The following is a 20,942-nucleotide window of genomic DNA, read 5'->3' on the forward strand; positions in this document are numbered from 1 at the left end:
GAACCTCAATGGCGACGTTGCAAGTACCGAAGGTGGCGTGGTAACAGATCTAGGAGTATGTGCACAGGACGAAATACTTCCGGCCCCTGACCTTCAAGAGATTGAGGAGGAGGTTGGCCGGTTGAAAAACAACAAAGCCGCTGGAGCAGATCAACTACCAAGCGAGCTTCTAAAATACGGTGGAGAAGCACTGGTGAGAGCACTACACTGGGTCATTACCAAGATTTGGGAGGAGGAAGTATTACCGGAGGAATGGATGGAAGGTATCGTGTGTCCCATCTACAAAAAGGGCGACAAGTTGGATTGCGGGAACTACCGTGCGATCACACCACTGAGCGCTGCCTACAAGATACTCTCTCAAATTTTATGCCGCCGTCTATCACCGATTGCAAGAGAGTTCGTGGGGCAATATCAGGCTGGATTTATGGGTGAACGCGCTACAACGGACCAGATGTTCGCCATCCACCAGTTGTTGCAGAAATGCCGCGAATACAACGTGCCCACACATCACTTGTTCATCGTTTTCAAATCGGCGTATGATACAATCGATCGAGAACAGCTATGGCAGATTATGCACGAATACGGATTCCCGGATAAACTGATACGGTTGATCAAGGCGACGATGGATCGAGTGATGTGCGTAGTTCGAGTATCAGGGACACTCTCGAGTCCCTTCGAATCTCGCAGAGGATTACGGCAAGGTGATGGTCTTTCGTGCTTGCTGTTCAACATTGCTTTGGAGGGTGTAATAAGAAGAGCGGGGATAAACACGAGTGGGACGATTTTCACGAAGTCCGTTCAGCTGCTTGGTTTCGCCGATGATATTGATATTATTGCTCGTAAATTTGAGACGATGGCGGAAACGTACATCCGACTAAAGAGTGAAGCCAAGCGAATCGGATTTGTCATTAATGTGTCGAAGACAAAGTACATGATGGCAAAGGGCTCCAGGGAGGAATCACCGCGCCCGCCACCCCGGATTCATATCGACGGTGATGAAATCGAGGCGGTTGAAGAATTTGTGTACTTGGGCTCACTGGTGATCGCCGACAACGACACCAGCAGAGAAATTCAGAGGCGCATTGTGGCAGGAAATCGTGCTTACTTTGGACTCCACAGAACTCTACGATCGAATAAAGTTCGCCGTAACACGAAGTTAACCATCTACAGATCTGATTAGACCGGTCTTCCTCTATGGGCACGAAACATGGACCCTACGTGCAGAGGACCAACGCGCCCTTGGAGTTTTCGAACGGAAGGTGTTGCGTACCATCTACGGCGGAGTGCAGATGGAAGACGTGACTTGGAGAAGGCGAATGAACCACGAGCTGCATCAGCTGCTGAGAGAACCAACCATCGTCCATACAGCGAAAATCGGGAGGCTACGGTGGGCGGGTCACGTCATCAGGATGTCGGATAGCAACCCGACTAAAATGGTTCTCGAGAGGCATCCGACCGGTACAAGAAGACGTGGAGCGCAGCGAGCTAGGTGGGTCGACCAAGTGGAGGACGATCTGCGGACCCTACGCAGAGTGCGGAACTGGAGACAAACAGCCATGGACCGAGTGGAATGGAGGCAGCTACTATGTACAGCAGAGGCCACCCCGGCCTTAGCCTGACCGGTAAGTAAGGTAAGTATGTGCTTCTGGTCGGGAAGAAGCTTCAAAGGGGTTTTAGGGAGCTGGCTTTCAGGACGTACAATATATTATTTTGTTATCGTCGTTATGCTTTGAACGTCATGGCTAATACACCATATATAATGCCATCACACGCTACATTTACGCTACATTCGAAACGAGAATGTTTTTTTGCCTTGAGCATAATTCCGATGAGGTTTCAGAGGATTTTTGAAAATATTTCAGTAAATTTTAGATAATTTTCAGTAGGTTTAAGAGTCACGCCTCTCAAACCTACTGAAAGGGGGGTTTTTGAGGTTTGGGAAGTTCTCAAGTGCGTTACACCGGATCGGAGGGGGTTTCAAAGGGTTTCCGGTGGAATTTCAGTAAGATTGAGAGGATTTTCATTGGATTTCCGAGGCGTTACATGGCGTTTTTGACGGTTTTGGAAAATGTCAGCTGTGTTACTTGGGGTTCGAGGGGGATTCAGATTTCGGGAGATTTTCTGGAAGATTTAGATAATTTTCAGCAGATTCCAAAGGTGTCACAGGTGGTTTCAACAGATTTCAGGGGCGTTTTGGAGGGTTTGAGAGGATGTCAAAGACGTTACAGAGGACATCAAGGGGGTTTCGGAGAATGTTATGTTATGTTGGTTTTAGTAACAGTACAGAGGACTTAAGGAGTGTTTCAGAGGATTTCAGGGGTGCTGTAGAGGGATTTTTAGGAATCTACATACAGTGGGAATACAGTGAATACAGTGGGTTTAAGAAGGTTTCAATGACATTTAGAACCCTCTTCCTGAAATGTCACACATTACTTAGGTGAGCTTCAGGGGGATTTCAGAGGTGCTTTAAAAGATTTGATAAGGTTTTTAGGCGGTTTTATAAAAGATTCAAGACGTATCAGACTGATTATGCTTGTCAGCGCTTGAAAATTGAAGCGTTTTACCTCAGACGAATCAAAATTTGTTCTTCTTTGACCGGCGCTTTTCAACCCAAAGCGGTAGCAATATGCTTTTATTGGCTAACATGCTTCTGAAGCAAGTGGGAGCGGGAGCAATAAAAAATATAAATGAGAGTGAGGAACGACGATTCAGCGCCATGCGGCTCTCTGAATCTCTCTTCGCCGGTGTATACGGCAATGAATATACTTTATTTTTATCTCGTTATTACAGTGCAAATGACATAAACTCGAATTAAATCGATTATAATAGTCACGTCCATCATTCTCTTATGGACAAATTGATTGTTTTTACAAGTTTTGAGCAAAAAATAAATCCACTGAATCATTTACGCATCTTTAGCCTCACAGCAGCAAGTGAGAAATAATCGTTACCAGTCAATATGCTTCACCAGCCAACCGACCGATGAGGAATAGTGGTCGCGGTTGGTTCGATATCTTTTTGCTCCCTGTGCGTGTTCGTTCGTAGTGATGGTTGGCGCTGATGACTGATCGTACCATTCATATTCACTCGATTTCAAGCACTGATGCTTGTAGATTCCTTTCCTTAAAGAAGCTCTTTGAGCTTCACTTCCAGATACTAAAAAAACTACCCACTTGCCAGTACATAACTGTGTAAAGCATAACTTTATTTTTAGCTTTATGGATCAAAAGGTCTTAGCCAGTAAAAAGAGAGAAAAAAAACTTTATTTGGAGTAAAAATGTAAATGTTTCCTTGATCCGGTTCTCCCGGAGATATCCCAGAGGCTTTTGGAACATACTCAAGATATTCAGAAAATTTGCCGTTAGAATCAGCTTAGATAAAGATTCTATTATTCAAAAGCTTTCAAAAAAAAATCATAGTGAAAACTCAAGTTCTGATTTGAATACCCCAAATACCATAACACTGGTACCCAAATACCATAAATTCTGATTTCGTATCCCATTTGATCAAAACTACAATAGAAACTGGATCTTGTCTCAGCATTTCATCAGGATTGATTGAAATTCAACAAATTTATGAATTTTTCAATTTGGCGTTGCCAAAAATGATAATGGTCGTTTAGGTGTTAATAGATTCTACCTATGGAGGTTCCAGTGTATACATGTTATGGTTATTGGTTGCCACTATTATCTTGCCTGTCAGTAAATTTCCTTGTCTATCATTGTACAAACTCAGTCTTGTGTCGCGCATACTACTTTTTAAAAACTGATGAAACTGATGATGGAAATCGAAGCCAAATTTCGAGTGTCCGGCCATTTGGCCAAATGCCGTTTGGTCGAATGTCGTTTGGCCGAATAATTATCGAAAGAATTCATAGGAATTTTTCAACATTCTAACTACCAATATGATCAGAGGAAATATTTCCTTCTTTTAAACATAGGCTATTCTTCCTAGTTTTGACATTGAGGGATTAATTGGCACTGAAACTGCTAATATTTTATCAAAGATTATTCCTTCTTCGATCCATAGGCTGTTCTTTCGAGTTATACTGATGCGGGGAACATCGGCATGATCACTTAAGTCCATCATTCATTTTTCGGCCAAACGGCATTCGGATAAATGGCATTCAGCCAAATGACCATTTCGGCAAAATGGCATTCGGCCAAACAGCATTCGGCCAAATGGCGTTTGGCCAAATGACCCGGAACCATTTCGATAATAATTTCAAAATGAGTAGGAATCTTCCAGTGTGCTCTAAAATTTCCTTTAATGTACGATAGAACCTATTTTTCCAAACTCGAACTCCCAGGTTCACACTTCAGAACCTGAATTCAAAAGTTTTGATTACTTGGAGAGTTACTCGTTCCAAACTTCGATAGTTCCTAGTTAGATTTGCTTTAAATTCCTTATCAGTACCAATCGCAAAACATGCACAAAACCAACTGCTCCGGAAATTTAATCTACGTGCTATAAATCCCTAAGGCGAATTGGACATGGGCAATTATCACCCGAAAAAAAGAAATCATCACTTTCATAATAGTGTCATAGATATAAAAAAAAACATAATCCCAAGTTCAGTTTTCGAGAGGAATGCAACCAAAAGTAAGAAATTCCCAATAGGAATGCTTCAATGGTACAACATAGGGGCTGTCCATTAATTACGTAAGGGAATTTTTGCGATTTTTCGACACCCCCTCCCCCCCTTGTAAGATTTTTTGTATGGAAAGCCAAATATTTTTGTATGGCGCGTAAGATTTCTCAAACCCCTCCTCCCCCTATAAACCCTTACGTAATTGATGGACAGCCCCATAAATAAACCCCTCCAATGCTAATCCCCTCTTATGCATAGAGCAATATTGTTTCACATAATGAATAGCTCATGTTATGAGTAAATATGCGAGCATGATTGCTTGGCCTTCCCGATATTCCTGGAAGCTTTTCGTTCGTAGGCCACACGAATTAATCTCCATTCCATCCGCATGCTACGCCTAATTCCTATCCCATAGAGAGCATCAGGTCCTCTACTAGCCACATCATTTAGCTCAGCTGTTTTCATCGTGCAACCAGCGCACGTGTGCTTGCCTTCTAGCTACGTCCAAATCCTTATGGTTGGTCTGTCTGTAGTAGCTTTTAGTAATGTAAGCTTCTTTTCGGTGTTTGACATACATAAACGTGCATGTACATATCCTTCCTATGATGTAAGTAAGTGTAATATGCTTTTGAGAACCATGCATGCGCTCGTTTGTTACTCACATTGACCCTCTCTCAACCATCAATAGTAATACGGCACGGCGCGTGATGTAAACGTAGGTACGTTTACGAACTCCTTCAACCCGACGCACCACCGGGCCTGCACCGGGTGTGATAACGGAAGAACAATCTAATTTGAAGATTAATTTATGTTAGTTCCACTTCGTCAGTCGGTATCGGTTTGCGTTCCCCCTAGCTCTGCTCGACAACGAGCTACGGAACAATGATGAAGTGCACTCCCGGCTCCCGGCTACCGGACAATTCCCGGAAGTGCAACGTCGAGCAAGTACCTAGTCGTTTACATCACGACGAGTGTCGTCGTATCTCTAAAATAATAATTTCCGCAAGGTATTAATTAAATTTTCCCTTTTTCTCACTTTTTTGCCGCACCATACCACGGTCACGGACACCGGCATCGGCCCCCCACCGGATGGTTTCGGCGAAACTTTCCTTTTCTCGGGATGGACAAAACCGAAAACAGGTTACGGCAACCGATGGCGACAAGGACCGACCGCAGAACATCGTGTACTTCCTGACCGGGCAGGGTATCGATCCGGACAACCCGGCCAACAGCAAGTTCGACATCAATCGAACCAGCGGGGACATCTTTGTGCTGAAGGTAGGTGGAACTAATTGTTGGAAGGGTGAGGCATTCCTCCGGAAAGTGTGACGGAGAGTGCTTGGAAATAACTCGATTGACAGTTTATAGTTTTTCGGAATATTGTTAGACCCTGCAGATGTTTCCCAACAACAGCAGACGACAAACTTTGTTTAGTGAAATATAGAAGTTTGAAATGCTTTTAAGAGCGGTAATTGGTCGAAAATATTTTATAGCCTAGGCCCATCTTTACATACCGACTAAGAATGAGATTCCAGCACCAAAACCTTCATTAAAGTGATGAGTCAGGGGTGAATAAAAAGATTTATATTTAAATTGAGTCAACTTATTACTTTTACGAGGGATACGAGAGAGTTTAAGGAATGGCTTCTAAGATGGAGTTCTAAGGGGACATAAAGTAAGTTCTGGTGGAGATTAGGTACGGTTTAGTATAGGAGTGATGCAGTGAATGATTCAGTGATAAGCTTAGGGGTGGATAAGGAGAAAGCTGGAGGTACAAGGGAACTTTCGGAAGTGTTGCAGTAGAATTTCAAAGGGTAAGAGCAAGGGAAATTCAGAGGTTGCGAAGGAGTTTTCAGGGGGTGATGCTGAGCCTCGTGCTCCTGACCAATTTTATCAATGTTTAAGAAAGTCGGAGGTGCTCTGGAGGCTTCAGAAACGATTCGGATTCGTATCTGAATGGTTTCGGAGAAGTTTCTAAAGGGTTTTAGGATGGGAAGGGGGTTGTGTAGCAAGAAAAGTTTAAGAGAGGCGGAAAGGAGAGAAAGTGTAATAACGTAAAGAGGAGGAGCATTCGAAGGTGTGCAAGTCGGATTTCTATGAAAGGGGTAAGAGAAACTGGTTAAGGAGGGGTTCTGGGGATTTCAGAAGGTTCCAGGGCAATTTCAGGCTGGATTTCGGAGGGATTTCATGGAGTTTCCAGGGAGGTAAAAGGTGTGACTATCTTTAAGGGTGGAGGAGGGGTGCAAGAGTGGTTTCAAGGAAGATGGTAGTGATGTGATTTAGAGTGTTTCCAGTAGGTTTCTAAATAAGCGGAACAAAGCGGAGTTTGGTGAGGAAAGAAGAGAATTGGCGAGAGGTTGTTTCATGGGGCTTTTGAGAAGTTTTAGGCGTGTTTTCAAGGGTGTTTTAGTGTTATACAGGAGAGATTAGGTGAGAAGAGGGTGATGAAAGTGTGAGAAGTGTAGAAAGATGTTCAAAAGAATTTTCAGAGGAATCACAATGGGAGTTTCAGGGAGCAGAAGAAGATATAATTTCAATGGAGATTCAAAAGTAGAAATTTTAAGAGAGTAGAGGTCAGGAGAGCTTCGGCAGACGGCCAATGAGTGTTTACTAGATTTTAAGGGTTTTTGTGACGGTTTCAGGAGAGGTGCTTTAACAGGTTTCCACGAGGGGGGTTTATAGGGTTGGAAGAGAGGCAATGGGAGTTGAAGGGAGAGTAGATTAAAAAGGGGAGGTTTCAGGAGAGTTTCAAGGGCGTTTAAGAAGAGAAGCTGACAAGAAGAGCTTAAAAGATGGTCATACGGGATTCTATATTTCAATTTTTTATAAACTGTATCGGAGGTTCCTCAAATAGCTATTCTTTAAAGAATTACTGAAACTCTTATTGAAATCGTCCATTGATTCTTCTAGGTATCCAGGTTACCATCCAGAGATACCTCAAAATATATCTAAAAAAACTAAACAAATCTTCCCATTGCCTCCTGCTGGAATTCCCCCACGGTTCTGCCAGAAAAGTCTGTTGAGAATAAGCAGATAGTTTCAGTGAAGAGGGTAGAATCCTCTAAAAAGACTAAATATTCCAACAAAAGAGTTTTGAAATCCAGAATTAAAGGTGATCAAGGTAGCAGAAAGGAATAATGAGAATTCGAGGAACACATCTCCTTTCTTCTATTCAAATTCCTATTGATTTCCCGTAGTAGCGAAGAGAACTACAGTCAGGTTTTTTTTACGCGGTTTTCATTTACGCGGCCTCGTAAATGAAAACTCCATACAAAAAAAAACCATCGTCTTATTTTTGCATGATTCGGCGAGAAATGGTGAGACTTTTTTACGCGTTTTTTTTTTAAATTTTGAACTGAGTTTTTTTTACGCGGTACGTATCCCCCCAGTAAAAAAAAACCTGACTGTATTCGGTTATTGGTCAAGCGAATTTCATGTCAGCACTTCCTTCCCCACGCTCACCTGACCTTCATTTGGCGCTGGCTTTGCTTATTGAAAAGTATTGGGATGCCAGCCCTTACGAATCGAGAATGAGTTCAATCCCAAGTTCAATCTGTTGATTCTTTGTGTAAATGCTGCTGAAGGTGGGTGGTAAGGAAATTTTAAGGGAAGGTCATGCGGGACATCATGGGTATTTTAGGACCCTAAGCAGATTTTATAAAGTTGAGGTGGTCAAAAACGTCTCACAATTATTTTGTTTTGCGAGTTTCAATGAGAGTTACAAAGAAGTTTCAGTTTGTTTTAGTGGGGGGTTTCAGAGAAGATGTAGAGGTTTTGACAGGGGATCTCAGAAGGATTTAGGAGGTTTCAGTGCTTTTAAAATTCTAAAACATATTCGTCAATGATTTGCTCCAGCAATGCTTCAGACATTGCTCAGAAAATTTACACAAATCCTTTTCTAGCAATTCTTCTACAGATTCTTCCTGCAATGTTCCCTGAATGTATTTTTCTGAATTTACTTGAGGATTGATTTTTCCAAGATTTGCCAACTAGATTGTTTTAGCAACAGTTTCATAGCTTCCTACATTAGTTCTAAAAGTTGCAAGACAAATCTTTGGAATAACTTCAGAACAAACTCCAAGAAAACATTTGGAAGCTTTTCTAGTGGAATCTATGTGAAATCTCAAGAGATTTTTTTGAACAAACGCTTGAGGATTTTTAGAAGGAATCTTTGCAGACAATTTGAAGAAGTCGATGTTTGAGGAATCCACAAAGAGCCTGTCCATAAACTACGGAGGTTCTGGCAAAAGTCTACGCCCCATACAAATTTTTATTTTTTTTTTACGGACAAAAGTCTATGGAGGGGTAAGGGGGTCTGAGATGGCCAAAATTAGTCTACGTAGTTTATAGACAGCATCAAAGGAGTTCCTGAAAAAAGGTCCAAAGAAAATGTGCAAATATTCCTGAAAGAATTATTCAAAGAATCTGGAGAAATAGACTCAATTTCTCAAGAAGTTTTTAAAACGTTTACTAATACTAATGCAGGATGTTTTTCTGCCAGAAAGTCTTTGGATATTATTTCGGAAGTAACTTCAATCATTCAAATAGGTAAACATTCTCGTAGGAATAACGTTAGACAATATTTATTTGTATACATATTTGTTTTAAAGAAAAAATATTCTTCCAATATTTTCACCAAAGTAGTATGCAAAAGTTTTAACCATAATACATAAATGCATTTGAAAAGAAAAAACTCAGACGATCTGAAACATAATAATTATTTTACCATAGCCTTGGTAGTATTGGAACCCACGACTCATCAATTCTCTAGAGAGCTTTCACCAACTATTCCACGGTAATGATTCAACGGGAAACATGCTCTCACTGTGAGAATTTTCAATGCAATACTCTAAGAACCCAAGGGTAGGAAGGTGTCCGGCCATTTGGCCGAATACCGTTTGGCCGAACATCATTTGGCCGAATGCCATCTGGCCGAATGGGTCGTTTGGCCGAATAATGATTATATGAATTCAGAGGAAGTTTTGACAGTCTCACTACCATTATGATCATCACAAATATTTCCTTCTTTTAATCATAGGCTATTCTTTCTAATTTTGACAATCTGGAATTAATTGGCGTTGAAACTGTCAAAATTTTATCAAATATTTTTCCTTCTTTGAAACATAGGCTGTTCTTTCGAGTCATATTGATGCGGCGAACAGTGGCATGGGCAATCAAGTTCATAATTAATTTTTCGGCCAAACGGCATTTGACCAAATGGCATCCGGCCATTGACTCTTTCGGCCAAATGGCGTTCGGCCAAATGACCCGGAACCGTTCGTTACCTGTTCTGTGGCGTAATTGGTTATCGTGTCCGTTCTTGAGATTTGGAAATTTGTTGAAACAAATCCCACCAGATTATTTTCGGGTCTGTCACTAGAAAATACTTATTTTCAAGACATTGTAACTGAAGTTGCTTGATCTGTTAAAAAGTCACGATTTTCAGTTATTTTGAACATAATTTGTTTGTCTCTCTTGTTTCTGTAGATTAATCTAGAACATTATCCAAAGAGTTTCTTAAGAAATTCCAGAATGAACTACTTTAAACAATTCTTCAATGATTCCTTTGGATCCAGATATTCTTCCAAGGATTTACATCGAAATTCCGTCAGAGGAAGAGTAGTTCTTCAAGCGTTTCTTCAAACATTCCCTAATGGTTTCTTTCAGGAGATCCTCCAATGGGATGAGATATTTAATGATTTTTTCCATGGACGTAAAGTGTTTTGCCAACAAATTTTCAAGGATTCCTCAGTCATTCCCTTATATAAATCTTTCAGAGATTTCTCCAAGGATTTATCTTGACATTTGCCCAAGCATTCATCATTCATCTTGTCGTTCTTCTAATAATTTCTTAAAAAAAATTAAAAGAACTTCTTCAGAAAATTTTCAAGGGTTCCTCCAACAATTACTGCAACGATTTCTTCGACATATTTCTGCAAGGTTTTGCTAAGATATTCATCCTAGAATTCTCCCAGGAAATGAAAAAAAAATCCATTCGATAATGATTCAAGAATTTCTCAAAAGATTACTACAGGAGTTCCCTTAAAAAAATATAAGATTTCTTTCGAAAAATCTTTCTGGAATTGTTCCAGAGAACTCCTTAAAATCCATGTACTCTAGCGATACTTTCAAAGATTCCTTCATGAATTTTTGCTAGCATTCATCTAGAAACTCTTCTAAAACATTCGATTGCGATTTTTCATTATTTTTCATAGTGCTTTCCTTAATTTTGAGAAGGATGAAAATGGAAGCGTGTATGCTTAGTAAAGGAACAGATAATCTATACTACCCTCCTTGTGCATTAGAGTAATTTTTCAACCAAACCGTGCAGTACGTCAGCGGGTTGTTGCCAACGTGATGAATTAGAAAGGTTAAAAATAAGAATTATTTTTTAACGAATTTCTCCAAGGATTCCTTTAGGAACTCCTTCGGAGACTGTTTTGTCACTTTAGTCAGGAATTCTTCAAGAATGTCTATTGTCTAGATATATTCTTTAAATGATTAATGCAAGGGTAAGATTTCATAGAGGATATCCATCAGGAGAAACGCTTTAGTTCTTCAGGTATTGCTTCAAGAATTTCTACGGGAATGTTTCCAAGGATTTCTTGAATATTTCTTCCAAAAAATCTTTTGCAAATTATCCACAGATTTCTTGTTTGATTTATTAATGATTTCTCCAAGGATTCTACCGAGGATAACTTTTGGGATTTTTCCTGGAAATGCTTTAGAAATTCTACCAAGATTTTTTTTCGAAATTCTACGGGAATTCATTCTAAGATGCCTTAGAAATTCCTCCAAAATATCCTTCAGAAATTTTTCCAAAAATTTCTGCAGTAGTTCATCCAATAAATACCTTTGCGATTTTTCCAAAGATCCATTCTGAATTTAGTCAATTCTCTCTCTCTTCTTGGCGTAACTTCCTCATTGGGACAAAGCCTGCATCTCAGCTTAGTGTTCTATGAGCACTTCCACAGTTATTAACTGAGAGCTTCCTCTGGCAATGACCATTTTGCATGCGTATATCGTGTGAAAGGCACGAAGATACTTTATGCCCAAGGAAGTCAAGGAAATTTCCTTTACGAAAAGATCCTGGACCGACCGGGAATCGAACCCGTCACCCTCAGCATGGTCATGCTGAATACCCGTGCGTTTACCGCCTCGGCTATTTGGGCCCCTAAAAATTTTTAGTCAAGTATTCTCTTAAAAATTCTTAAAATGATTTCACCTATTGATTCTCCAAGTATTCCAAAATATGTTTTTACATGTTTTTCCCATGAATATTAACAATACAGCCATTCCATAGAAAAACGATATAGTGCATCTCCGATTGTCGTGAAATTTGGTGGGCTTGTAGTTCTTCGGAAATAATTAGACTCGTATTTTTTTTTATTTTGTCATTAGGGTGACCAATTTTCATATGGGGTGGTCCAAAAAATCAAGCTTTTTCAAAACTAAAAATTTTCAAAAAATCGTAACTTTTGAACCATTTGACCGATTTTGAACTTCTTTTTTTTTTTGTTTGAAAGCTATTGAATTGGTGTTTTTCAGGAAAAATACGTTAAGGGGGCTAAAATGTAAAGAGTACTATAAAATTTGCAAATATATTAGTTTTTTTTCACGTTTTCATGGTCTCGGGACCAAAGAGGTACCCTAGTTTTATATTTTTATCAGAAAATTCAGGAAATTTGGCGTAACATTCAAAAAATCAGAAATGTATGTTGTTTTGTTTTTGAGATATATTTTTTTTGAATATAGAGCATCATATATTTTAGTACTAGCTACTCTAAAATTGCTTGAAATTACAAATTCTCATAAAACTATGCATAGTATTGCTTTTTAAAGTGATTCCTGGTGGTTTTGGTATCCATAATATTATAAGGAATCTAAATATAATCAAATTTAAAAAAGTGTCTTGTATGGGAAAATTTGACCTTTTATTTACAAAAAATCATACCTCAAAAACTAAAAACATACATCTCTGATTTTTTGATATGTTACGCCAAATTTCCTGAATTTTCTGATAAAAATATAAAACCAGGTCTTTGGTTCCGAGATCATGAAAACGTGAAAAACGTATTTTACCTGAAAACTACAATTCAATAGCTTTCAAACAAAAAAAAATGTTTAAAATCGGTCAAATGGTTCAAAAGTTACGATTTTTTGAAAATTTTAAGTTGGACCACCCTATATGAAAATTGGTCACCCTAATGACGAAATAAAAAAAAATACGGGTCTAATTATTTCCGAAGAACTTCAAGCCCACCAAGTTTCACGACAATCGGAGATGCACTATATCGTTTTTCTATGGTATGGCTGAATAACTATGCACAAGAAATACTTTCATAATAGTTATTCGTTTTTGTTTTGGAGATTCTTACACAAATTCCTCTAGGAATTTTTATAGGATTTCTTATTGGGGATCCTTTGAATGTTATTGCTAGAAATACATTAGAAATTCCACCAATAAGCCTATCAAGGATTTAGAAATTCCGCCAATTAATATTTCAGAAATTCAAATAAAAAATGGAAGAGTTCTTTCAAGAATTTTCGCAAAAATTCCTCCAAGACTGGAGTTAATTCAATGATTCCTTTAGGTGTCCTTCCAAAGTTCTCATCGGGAATTCTTATGTTGATACCTTCAAAGATTTCTTTAGCGATAACACCAAGCATTTGTCAGGATTTGCTTCACGATTTTTTTTCTAATCATTTCATTAAGCATTTTTTCAAGTAAGGATCTTCAAGAATTCTTTCTTGGATATCTTTTACGATTTATCTAGAAATTACATCAAGAACTTCTTTTGCAAGTTTCTCCAAGATTCCCTTCAAAAGTTGCTCCAGCGATTGGTTCTGGAACTCCAAAAGCGTTCCTAGGGGAATTTCTTTAGCAATACCTTCAAGAATTTCTGTGTGTAAAGTGTCATTAATGAATAAAAAAAAAATCTAAGAATTCCATAAGAAGATTCTTAAATATGTCCAAAAACGATTATTTTGGGCAACTCCATATGATCCCTTCAACAATTCACCAGAGGTACTCTTGAGGAATTCTTTTGAGATTTTTTTTTTGTAAATTTCTTCAAGTGTTCTTTTTGCAATGCCCCAAATGATTTTTATAAAAGTTCTTTCTAGGATTTCTCAGGAATTTGTTCAAACATTTCTTTAGTTATACCTGCTGGGATTTCATCAGAAACTCCTCCAATAATTGTTTTTTCACAATTCGTTCAAGAATCCTTTAATAAACTACAGTAAGGATTTCAAGTTATATTTCAAAGATCCCTTCAGAGATTTCCCAAAGTTTTCCTTCCGATAATCCTTCAAAAGATTCCTGCACAAATTTGCTCAGGGGATCCTAGAGAAATTTTCCCAATGTCTCCTACACAAATTCCTCCAAGGAAATCTATGGAAATTCTTTTAAGGTTGTTTTTATAGGCCTTGATGGCTGCCACCGTATGGCAAACGTGGAAAAAACGAGACAAAACACGTTTGTTTATACTTCAAACGCACACGATGACTGATACAAATGGGATTTCCCATTGGAGTGAGTGCATTTTTGCTGCCGTCAGAGCCAATTTACACCAAAGAATTTGAGAAAAAATATTTGTGGGTTTGGTCATTGATTCCTTCGAGAAATAATCCAGGCATTTCATTAGAAATTCTTCAAAAAATCCGTTCGCCTTCAAAATTTCTTCATGAATCCTTTACGTTATTCCCTATAGTATTTCTAGCCTAATGCGTGATAAGGCCTAGATGCTTTTTGTAAACAAACTCATTTATAACTCAGTTCAGAAGATGTTGTGTAACGATCAAATGGAAGCAGTCAACGCTGAACAAAAGGGAAGCTTGTCAAATGTAAACCATAAGCTAATACATGGCTGCAAAACATACACCAGTGATCGTATAGGATGTTGCATAAGATGCTAAAGTGGAGGCGATATGCGTACATTTTACATGCGCCTAAATGGAGGCATGCACGCATATGGCCTCCACTTTATCATTTTATGCAACATCCTGTACGATTACTGGTTGTCTGGGCAGCTACCAAACTCGGTTTTCAAAAATCAATCACTTGTCACTGGAGCTGCCTTTACTGTACTCTATTCCAACTCCGGAAGATGTGAAAACATGAACAAATCGAATAGGAGTCCCCACTAACAAAACAGCTTCTACTATACAGTACAATTCGTAATATTGACAAATCCACAAACCAGCAGCGCTTTGAAGGCCGTTATGCGATATCATTACAGCTAGAGACTGTAATGTAAACATTATTGTCAAAACACACTTTAAGCGGGATATATAGCTACTACACAAATACTTTACAGCTATCCATCTCTATGCTGTAAAATTATTTGAGTTGCTTTTATTGCACTTTAATCCAACTCCGGAAGATTTGCAGGAAGATGTACAAATCGAATAAGAGTCCCAACCAATAAAACAGCTGCTTTTATATACAGTACGTTTTGTAAAGTTGCCAGATACACAAAACAACAGCGCGTCGTAGCTTTTCAAAGAACTTTCTTTCAGCTAGAAGTTGTGAGGAAGTTCGCCATTGTGATATTTGGAGGTAGCTATCGACTGAGGAATCTGGAAACCTGGGACGATTTTCGGCTTGGCAGTCGCAATTGCAATCAAACGATCAGATATTCTCCTTCATCCGACGTTTCGATGTTTATTACATCTTCTTCAGGGAATTCTATATTTGAGACAAGATAATTTTACTATATATATACTAAACATAAAACATTAAAAAGAGGCTTACAGAAGTGTTAATCGCTTTCGTTCTGAAAAGCTTTGTGAAAGCATAATGCGTCTAAAACAATATTTAAAAAAAAACGTTGGGATCCACTCTGAAATACATATAGCATCAGTAACATTCTTAAGCATATATGATAAACTAATTATGTACTCTAGAACACTAATAATATTCGCAGAATTCGGTTCGCGCTTCTAACAACACTACCAACGGCCAATTTGTTTAAGCTAAGTGGTGAATATTTGTGGAACCTCAGTGGGTACAACGTGGTTTGATTCGCTTTGGTAACTATTGGGTATTTCTGTTATTGTTGCTGTGTTGGTACCTTTAGATTGTTTTGTGTGGAGTGTGTGGAATATGCCTGCATACATAGAACTCAAACATTCGATATCTGATCTCTTGTTGATGGTGTGAGGTGTGTTTAGAACAGCGACAGCCCCAGGACGAAATTCGAATTGGAACGATTGAGGGAAAAAACAGCACTCCTGCAACACAGCATTGATGAGCAACATCGTTTTGATTTAGAAAAAACTCAAATCCTAGACCAACACAGAAGGCAAACAGCTCTTCCAATTCTCGAGGTTTGTCACATTCTAAACACACCTCACACCATCAACAAGAGATCAGATATCGAATGTTTGAGTTCTATGTATGCAGGCATATTCCACACACTCCACACAAAACAATCTAAAGGTACCAACACAGCAACAATAACAGAAATACCCAATAGTTACCAAAGCGAATCAAACCACGTTGTACCCACTTAGGTTCCACAAATATTCACCACTTAGCTTAAACAAATTGGCCGTTGGTAGTGTTGTTAGAAGCGCGAACCGAATTCTGCGAATATTATTAGTGTTCTAGAGTACATAATTAGTTTATCATATATGCTTAAGAATGTTACTGATGCTATATGTATTTCAGAGTGGATCCCAACGTTTTTTTTAAATATTGTTTTAGACGGATTATGCTTTCACAAAGCTTTTCAGAACGAAAGCGATTAACACTTCTGTAAGCCTCTTTTTAATGTTTTATGTTTAGTATATATAGTAAAATTATCTTGTCTCAAATATAGAATTCCCTGAAGAAGATGTAATAAACATCGAAACGTCGGATGAAGGAGAATATCTGATCGTTTGATTGCAATTGCGACTGCCAAGCCGAAAATCGTCCCAGGTTTCCAGATTCCTCAGTCGATAGCTACCTCCAAATATCACAATGGCGAACATCGTTGGTGTCAATTTCTTCCAGAACGTTGTGAGGAAGATGACTAAGATCCTACTGGCGCAACCACACAGCTTGTACAATGTAAACATTATTGCGTTTGACGTTTCACAAGCTTTTGCAGCAAGATTAATTTGGGTAAGGTTTCTTGTGGCACAATTAAAAAGCCTTTTCTGGAGTAAAACAAAACGAGCTATTTTCTATGCTATTTATATATAGCAGTGTGGCAGCGAGGACATCATCGGGACCAGTGGATACGGAGATCGGGAGTTCGATTCCAAGTAGCGGCAAGTACTTCAATTATTCAATTTTAAAAGTGATAGTTCCAGTTCCACATGTTTTTCTTCACGGTATCCATAACCTAATTATATTTATTCGATTCATTTCAGTAACTGTGAAGAGGTTGAAAAAGCGCCTTCTCAAGATGGTATTCAGTTAGTAGTTACATAGGAGCTGAGAAAAAAGCTATGACTTGGTGGCATAGAAGCTGCTCGCACAGCATATACATGTGGATTAAGTTCGCTAGATTCGTTGGTATAGGGTTTGCATAGAAGCTACCGTCTATATGTACAACACAGTAACTCAGCATCAAGCCGTATTGAGGACGCTTTGTTGGCGTTTACATTCACAATAAATATTAGTTGGGACTACAATGTGTTGTTCGGAAACCTGTAGCGTAGAGTTTTTCCTACAATTAGAAAAACGACGCCATATTCCAATTCTACTCCATGAGCATTAGGCTGCGGCTTATTTTTCTAAAGTTGTTAAAATCTACCTGAAAAGAGAAACCTCTGAGTTTGAGTCAAAAAATCGCCTCAAAGTTAAATTTTTGAGTAATTAAAAGGCGTTTTCACTTCAGGTGTCACAAATTTTTCAGTTTTCAACCGATTTTCCATCTTTTTTATGAATCTAAATACCTGATACTAAGCATCGTGTTTAGGGATATGGAGCACAGTAAAGGTCTTTAAAAAAAATGTCCTCTTATTTAAAACATGAAAATATTTTTAATTCTGGAAACACAAAAAATTGAAGTTTGAGGCCTCAATATGATTAGTTAGAACAAATTTTTCACTATGAGCCCGAAATTGAAAAGAACTAAATATTTGCCAAAATTCTCATTTATCTTGTAAAATACGTTTTCTTTTTAAATTTTTGAACAGTTAACGGTACTATTCACAGCACTCTTAGGCAACAAAAATATCTACAAAAGCACAGCCAAAAGATTTGAAATTGGTCAGGCGGTTAAAAAATTATCGTTTCCTAAAGTTATATATTTTTTTTGTATAAAGAAGACAAAAATAAATTAAATCCTCAAAAACTCATATTTGACGAAACTTTGGAAAAAATAGTGTTCTTCAAGTTTATTCTAAATTTAAATGGAAATATAGAAGGATGTTTGTAAAACTCCGCCAAAGTTCAACGTTCTTAGTTCATTGATTATGGCGCAGTACTCTACATCCTCATACTTTTTTCTTCTATTCTTCCACAATAGAAATGAGTTGAATCCGTTATTCAACTTTTTCTTTGTTACTCTCAATTACAGCAACTATCAATGTATTTGAAGATATCTTTATAGCCCGAGGAACAAGCAATTTTATCATACATATTCCATACCACTAATACCAGTTTCTGGTAAAAGCTTCCAAAATGCTTCTAGGAAGTTCATAGCAGCACATCATCAGCATCATAAATATTTTGGCGAAGCTCAGTGAACACTTCTGAAAAGCTTCCATGCCGCTTCTTAAATGCTTCTAGGAAAATTCGGCTCAGTACGGGCGGCTTCCGGAGAGCTGGAAAAAAAAAATGCACCACCCTCGCTAAGTTGGTCTGATTACCTCCCACCTTAAGACTGTCTGCAGAGTCTTTTAAACACTCGGGCAGCGGCGCGGTGGCGGCCCCATTGACGCTAAGTTACGATAAACGGTCGGTGTGGGTGCAACTGCCAGCTAATAAAAATTGATTTTTCATCCGATCAACGTCTTTGTCGCGCACACTGATTGGCGTGAAGGCGGCAGAAATCTTCGAGCTCGAGTTCTTGGGACAACTGAAGGAAAAAAATAAAATCAGGCGCTAAACGGCTTGTAGAGTAAATATTGTCCCACCGAGAGGAAGCTTAATACCCTGAGGACGTGGGGGAACTGCAGGAACGGCAGTCGAACGCGCTATCATAAATCACGAAACTTATGCAATTTATCTCGGGGATTGCCGGCGCGAGTAACTGTGTGTGTGAGTGTTTGCGAGTGAAAGTCTATGGCAGAAAATTGTGCAGCTCGGGAACGGATCTTGATAATGGTTGATGATGGGCTGCTGTCATCTCGGTTCGGGGAGCAGTATGTAAGAAGAAAAGCCTTCTCTGGCTGTCTCTTTGCATAGGATATGCTGTCGTCCTAGCATGGTCGGGCCACGCCCGAGGATAAGCCAAGAAATGGAAAAGTTAGTTTTCCGCTTGCTTGGTGGTAAAGCTAGCCGAGTCGCCTATTGGGATGTTCATTACGAGGCGTTATGGGTGTAGGGGGAGGATTGGCAATGACTTTGCCGGAGTAAACTTACGATATTTGCTTTTGTCGATCGATTATGACGATAGGACATTGGTTTGTGGGATGGGACAGAAAGTTTACGATTGCTTCGTGATACTTGTTCGAATGAATCTATGTTCAGCTAGTTAGCTTGGAGTCGTTATATAACAAATTTACAACATAAGCTACAGCTTCTCCAATCTGTCATGAAATTGTGATCAATCTTTTGACAATACCAACTGAGATGAATCACAGATTAATGATGCACAACTTTCGTAGAGAACGAACGACTTTTTCCGGTTAAATCCTGGTTTAAATCTTGCTGAAATCCCAAACTGTGTGGATTATGAGTGCTAATTAACTAAGCGTAAATATGTATAAATGTTGACAAACCATGCATGAAATTATTAAAAAAAAAACAAAAGCAACGAGAGAGATTCGAAATCACGACCCATGTATGCTAGACGGAAGCTTTACCAACTGAGCCATATTAAGATTCTATGTTCATAATAATAACGCTAAAATACTTTGTATTCCGACTGTTTTGCTTAAATTTCGTAGAGATTCATTGTCTTTAGCAGTCCTGACCTTATTTTATGTACTCTTTCAATGAAACGGTACAAAGGACCAATCACTTTCATGTCCAGCGCTAACGGTTTTCCCCTTTCCGAGCACCACCTTTAAGTATCAATTTATCGCGAATAAGTTGATGGCACTCAAGTTTTTTTGATTGGCCGTCCGTCTTCTTGATGTTGGGAACATGCAAAGCACGTTGCTGTCAAGTTCGAGTCGCTGAAGTACCGAACGGGACATAATATCACAGGCTCTTCTGCCCACTCGAAGCACCAAGCGACGAAGACGACGATGATTTAATTTTCCATTTTCTTCTCATTTTTTTCATTTTCATTTCTACCCACGCAATCGACACGCTCCAGCCGCTGGACCGGGACCAACCGAACGGACGGCCCCAGTGGCGCTTCACGGTGTTTGCCCAGGACGAGGGCGGCGAGGGACTGGTCGGCTACGCGGACGTGCAGGTCAACCTGAAGGATATCAACGACAACGCTCCGATCTTCCCGCAGGGTGTGTACTTTGGCAACGTTACCGAGAACGGAACGGCCGGTATGGTTGTGATGACGATGACGGCCGTCGATTATGACGATCCTAATGAGGGTGAGTTGAGCTTTTTTTTCTACCAGCTTTTGGAAAACGATTAAAGACAATGGAAAATCGCAATTCAGCGAAAGGTGTAAAATCTGCAAATTCTCCTGATTTCCGTGACACTTCTCTTAAGCATTCTTTTGTCATTTTATGCTTTTGATCGCCATTACTTTCGAAAAACGTCAAGTTTCCATAACAAATACTTGCTAGGCTACAACTCGTAGTGGTGAGCCTACTTCGAATGAAGCAATTAGCTCCACTGGTCTCAATCATGGGACGCTTTCAGTCGTCCTGAACGTTTAGGGTCCTTACGTCATCCTCAACTGCAAAAAGCCAACTTATGCGCGGTCTACTGAAACCCTAATTCTCTGCTGAATATTATTTTAGCTTGTCGTCCCTCCAGCATACGAGCTACGTGCCCAGCCAACTGCACCATGCCGTGTTTTTTTGTACTTCACTTTACTCATCTCTTCATATACTCTCCGACTCTCCGATCAACTTCTCTCAACATCTACAATTCATGGAAGTATAAAATGACCAGAAACATCAGAGTCTGGCGTTGTTTTGTCTTCGTTCGTATCCTATGGGACATCAGTTGATTTCGCAGTCCGAAAAAGGGCCGATTCGCAGCTGTAATCCGTCTTCTCACCTCGTGGATAGCAGCATTATCGCACACGTCACTAGAGTATTTTACAAATCC

General features: G+C 39.2%; 1 protein-coding gene across 1 annotated transcript in view; it reads left to right on the forward strand.

Moving 5' to 3' along the window:
• Window positions 1-20,942, forward strand: part of LOC109419321 (neural-cadherin) — a 132,651-nt gene that overhangs the window by 50,988 nt on the left and 60,721 nt on the right. The window contains exons 5-6 of the mRNA XM_019693557.3: window positions 5,732-5,869; window positions 20,017-20,254. Of these exons, the coding sequence (XP_019549102.1) occupies window positions 5,732-5,869; window positions 20,017-20,254 (376 nt within the window). The remainder of the gene's footprint in view (window positions 1-5,731; window positions 5,870-20,016; window positions 20,255-20,942) is intronic.

This window comes from Aedes albopictus, chromosome 2 (genome assembly GCF_035046485.1).
Source record: "Aedes albopictus strain Foshan chromosome 2, AalbF5, whole genome shotgun sequence".
Taxonomy (NCBI): domain Eukaryota; kingdom Metazoa; phylum Arthropoda; class Insecta; order Diptera; family Culicidae; genus Aedes; species Aedes albopictus.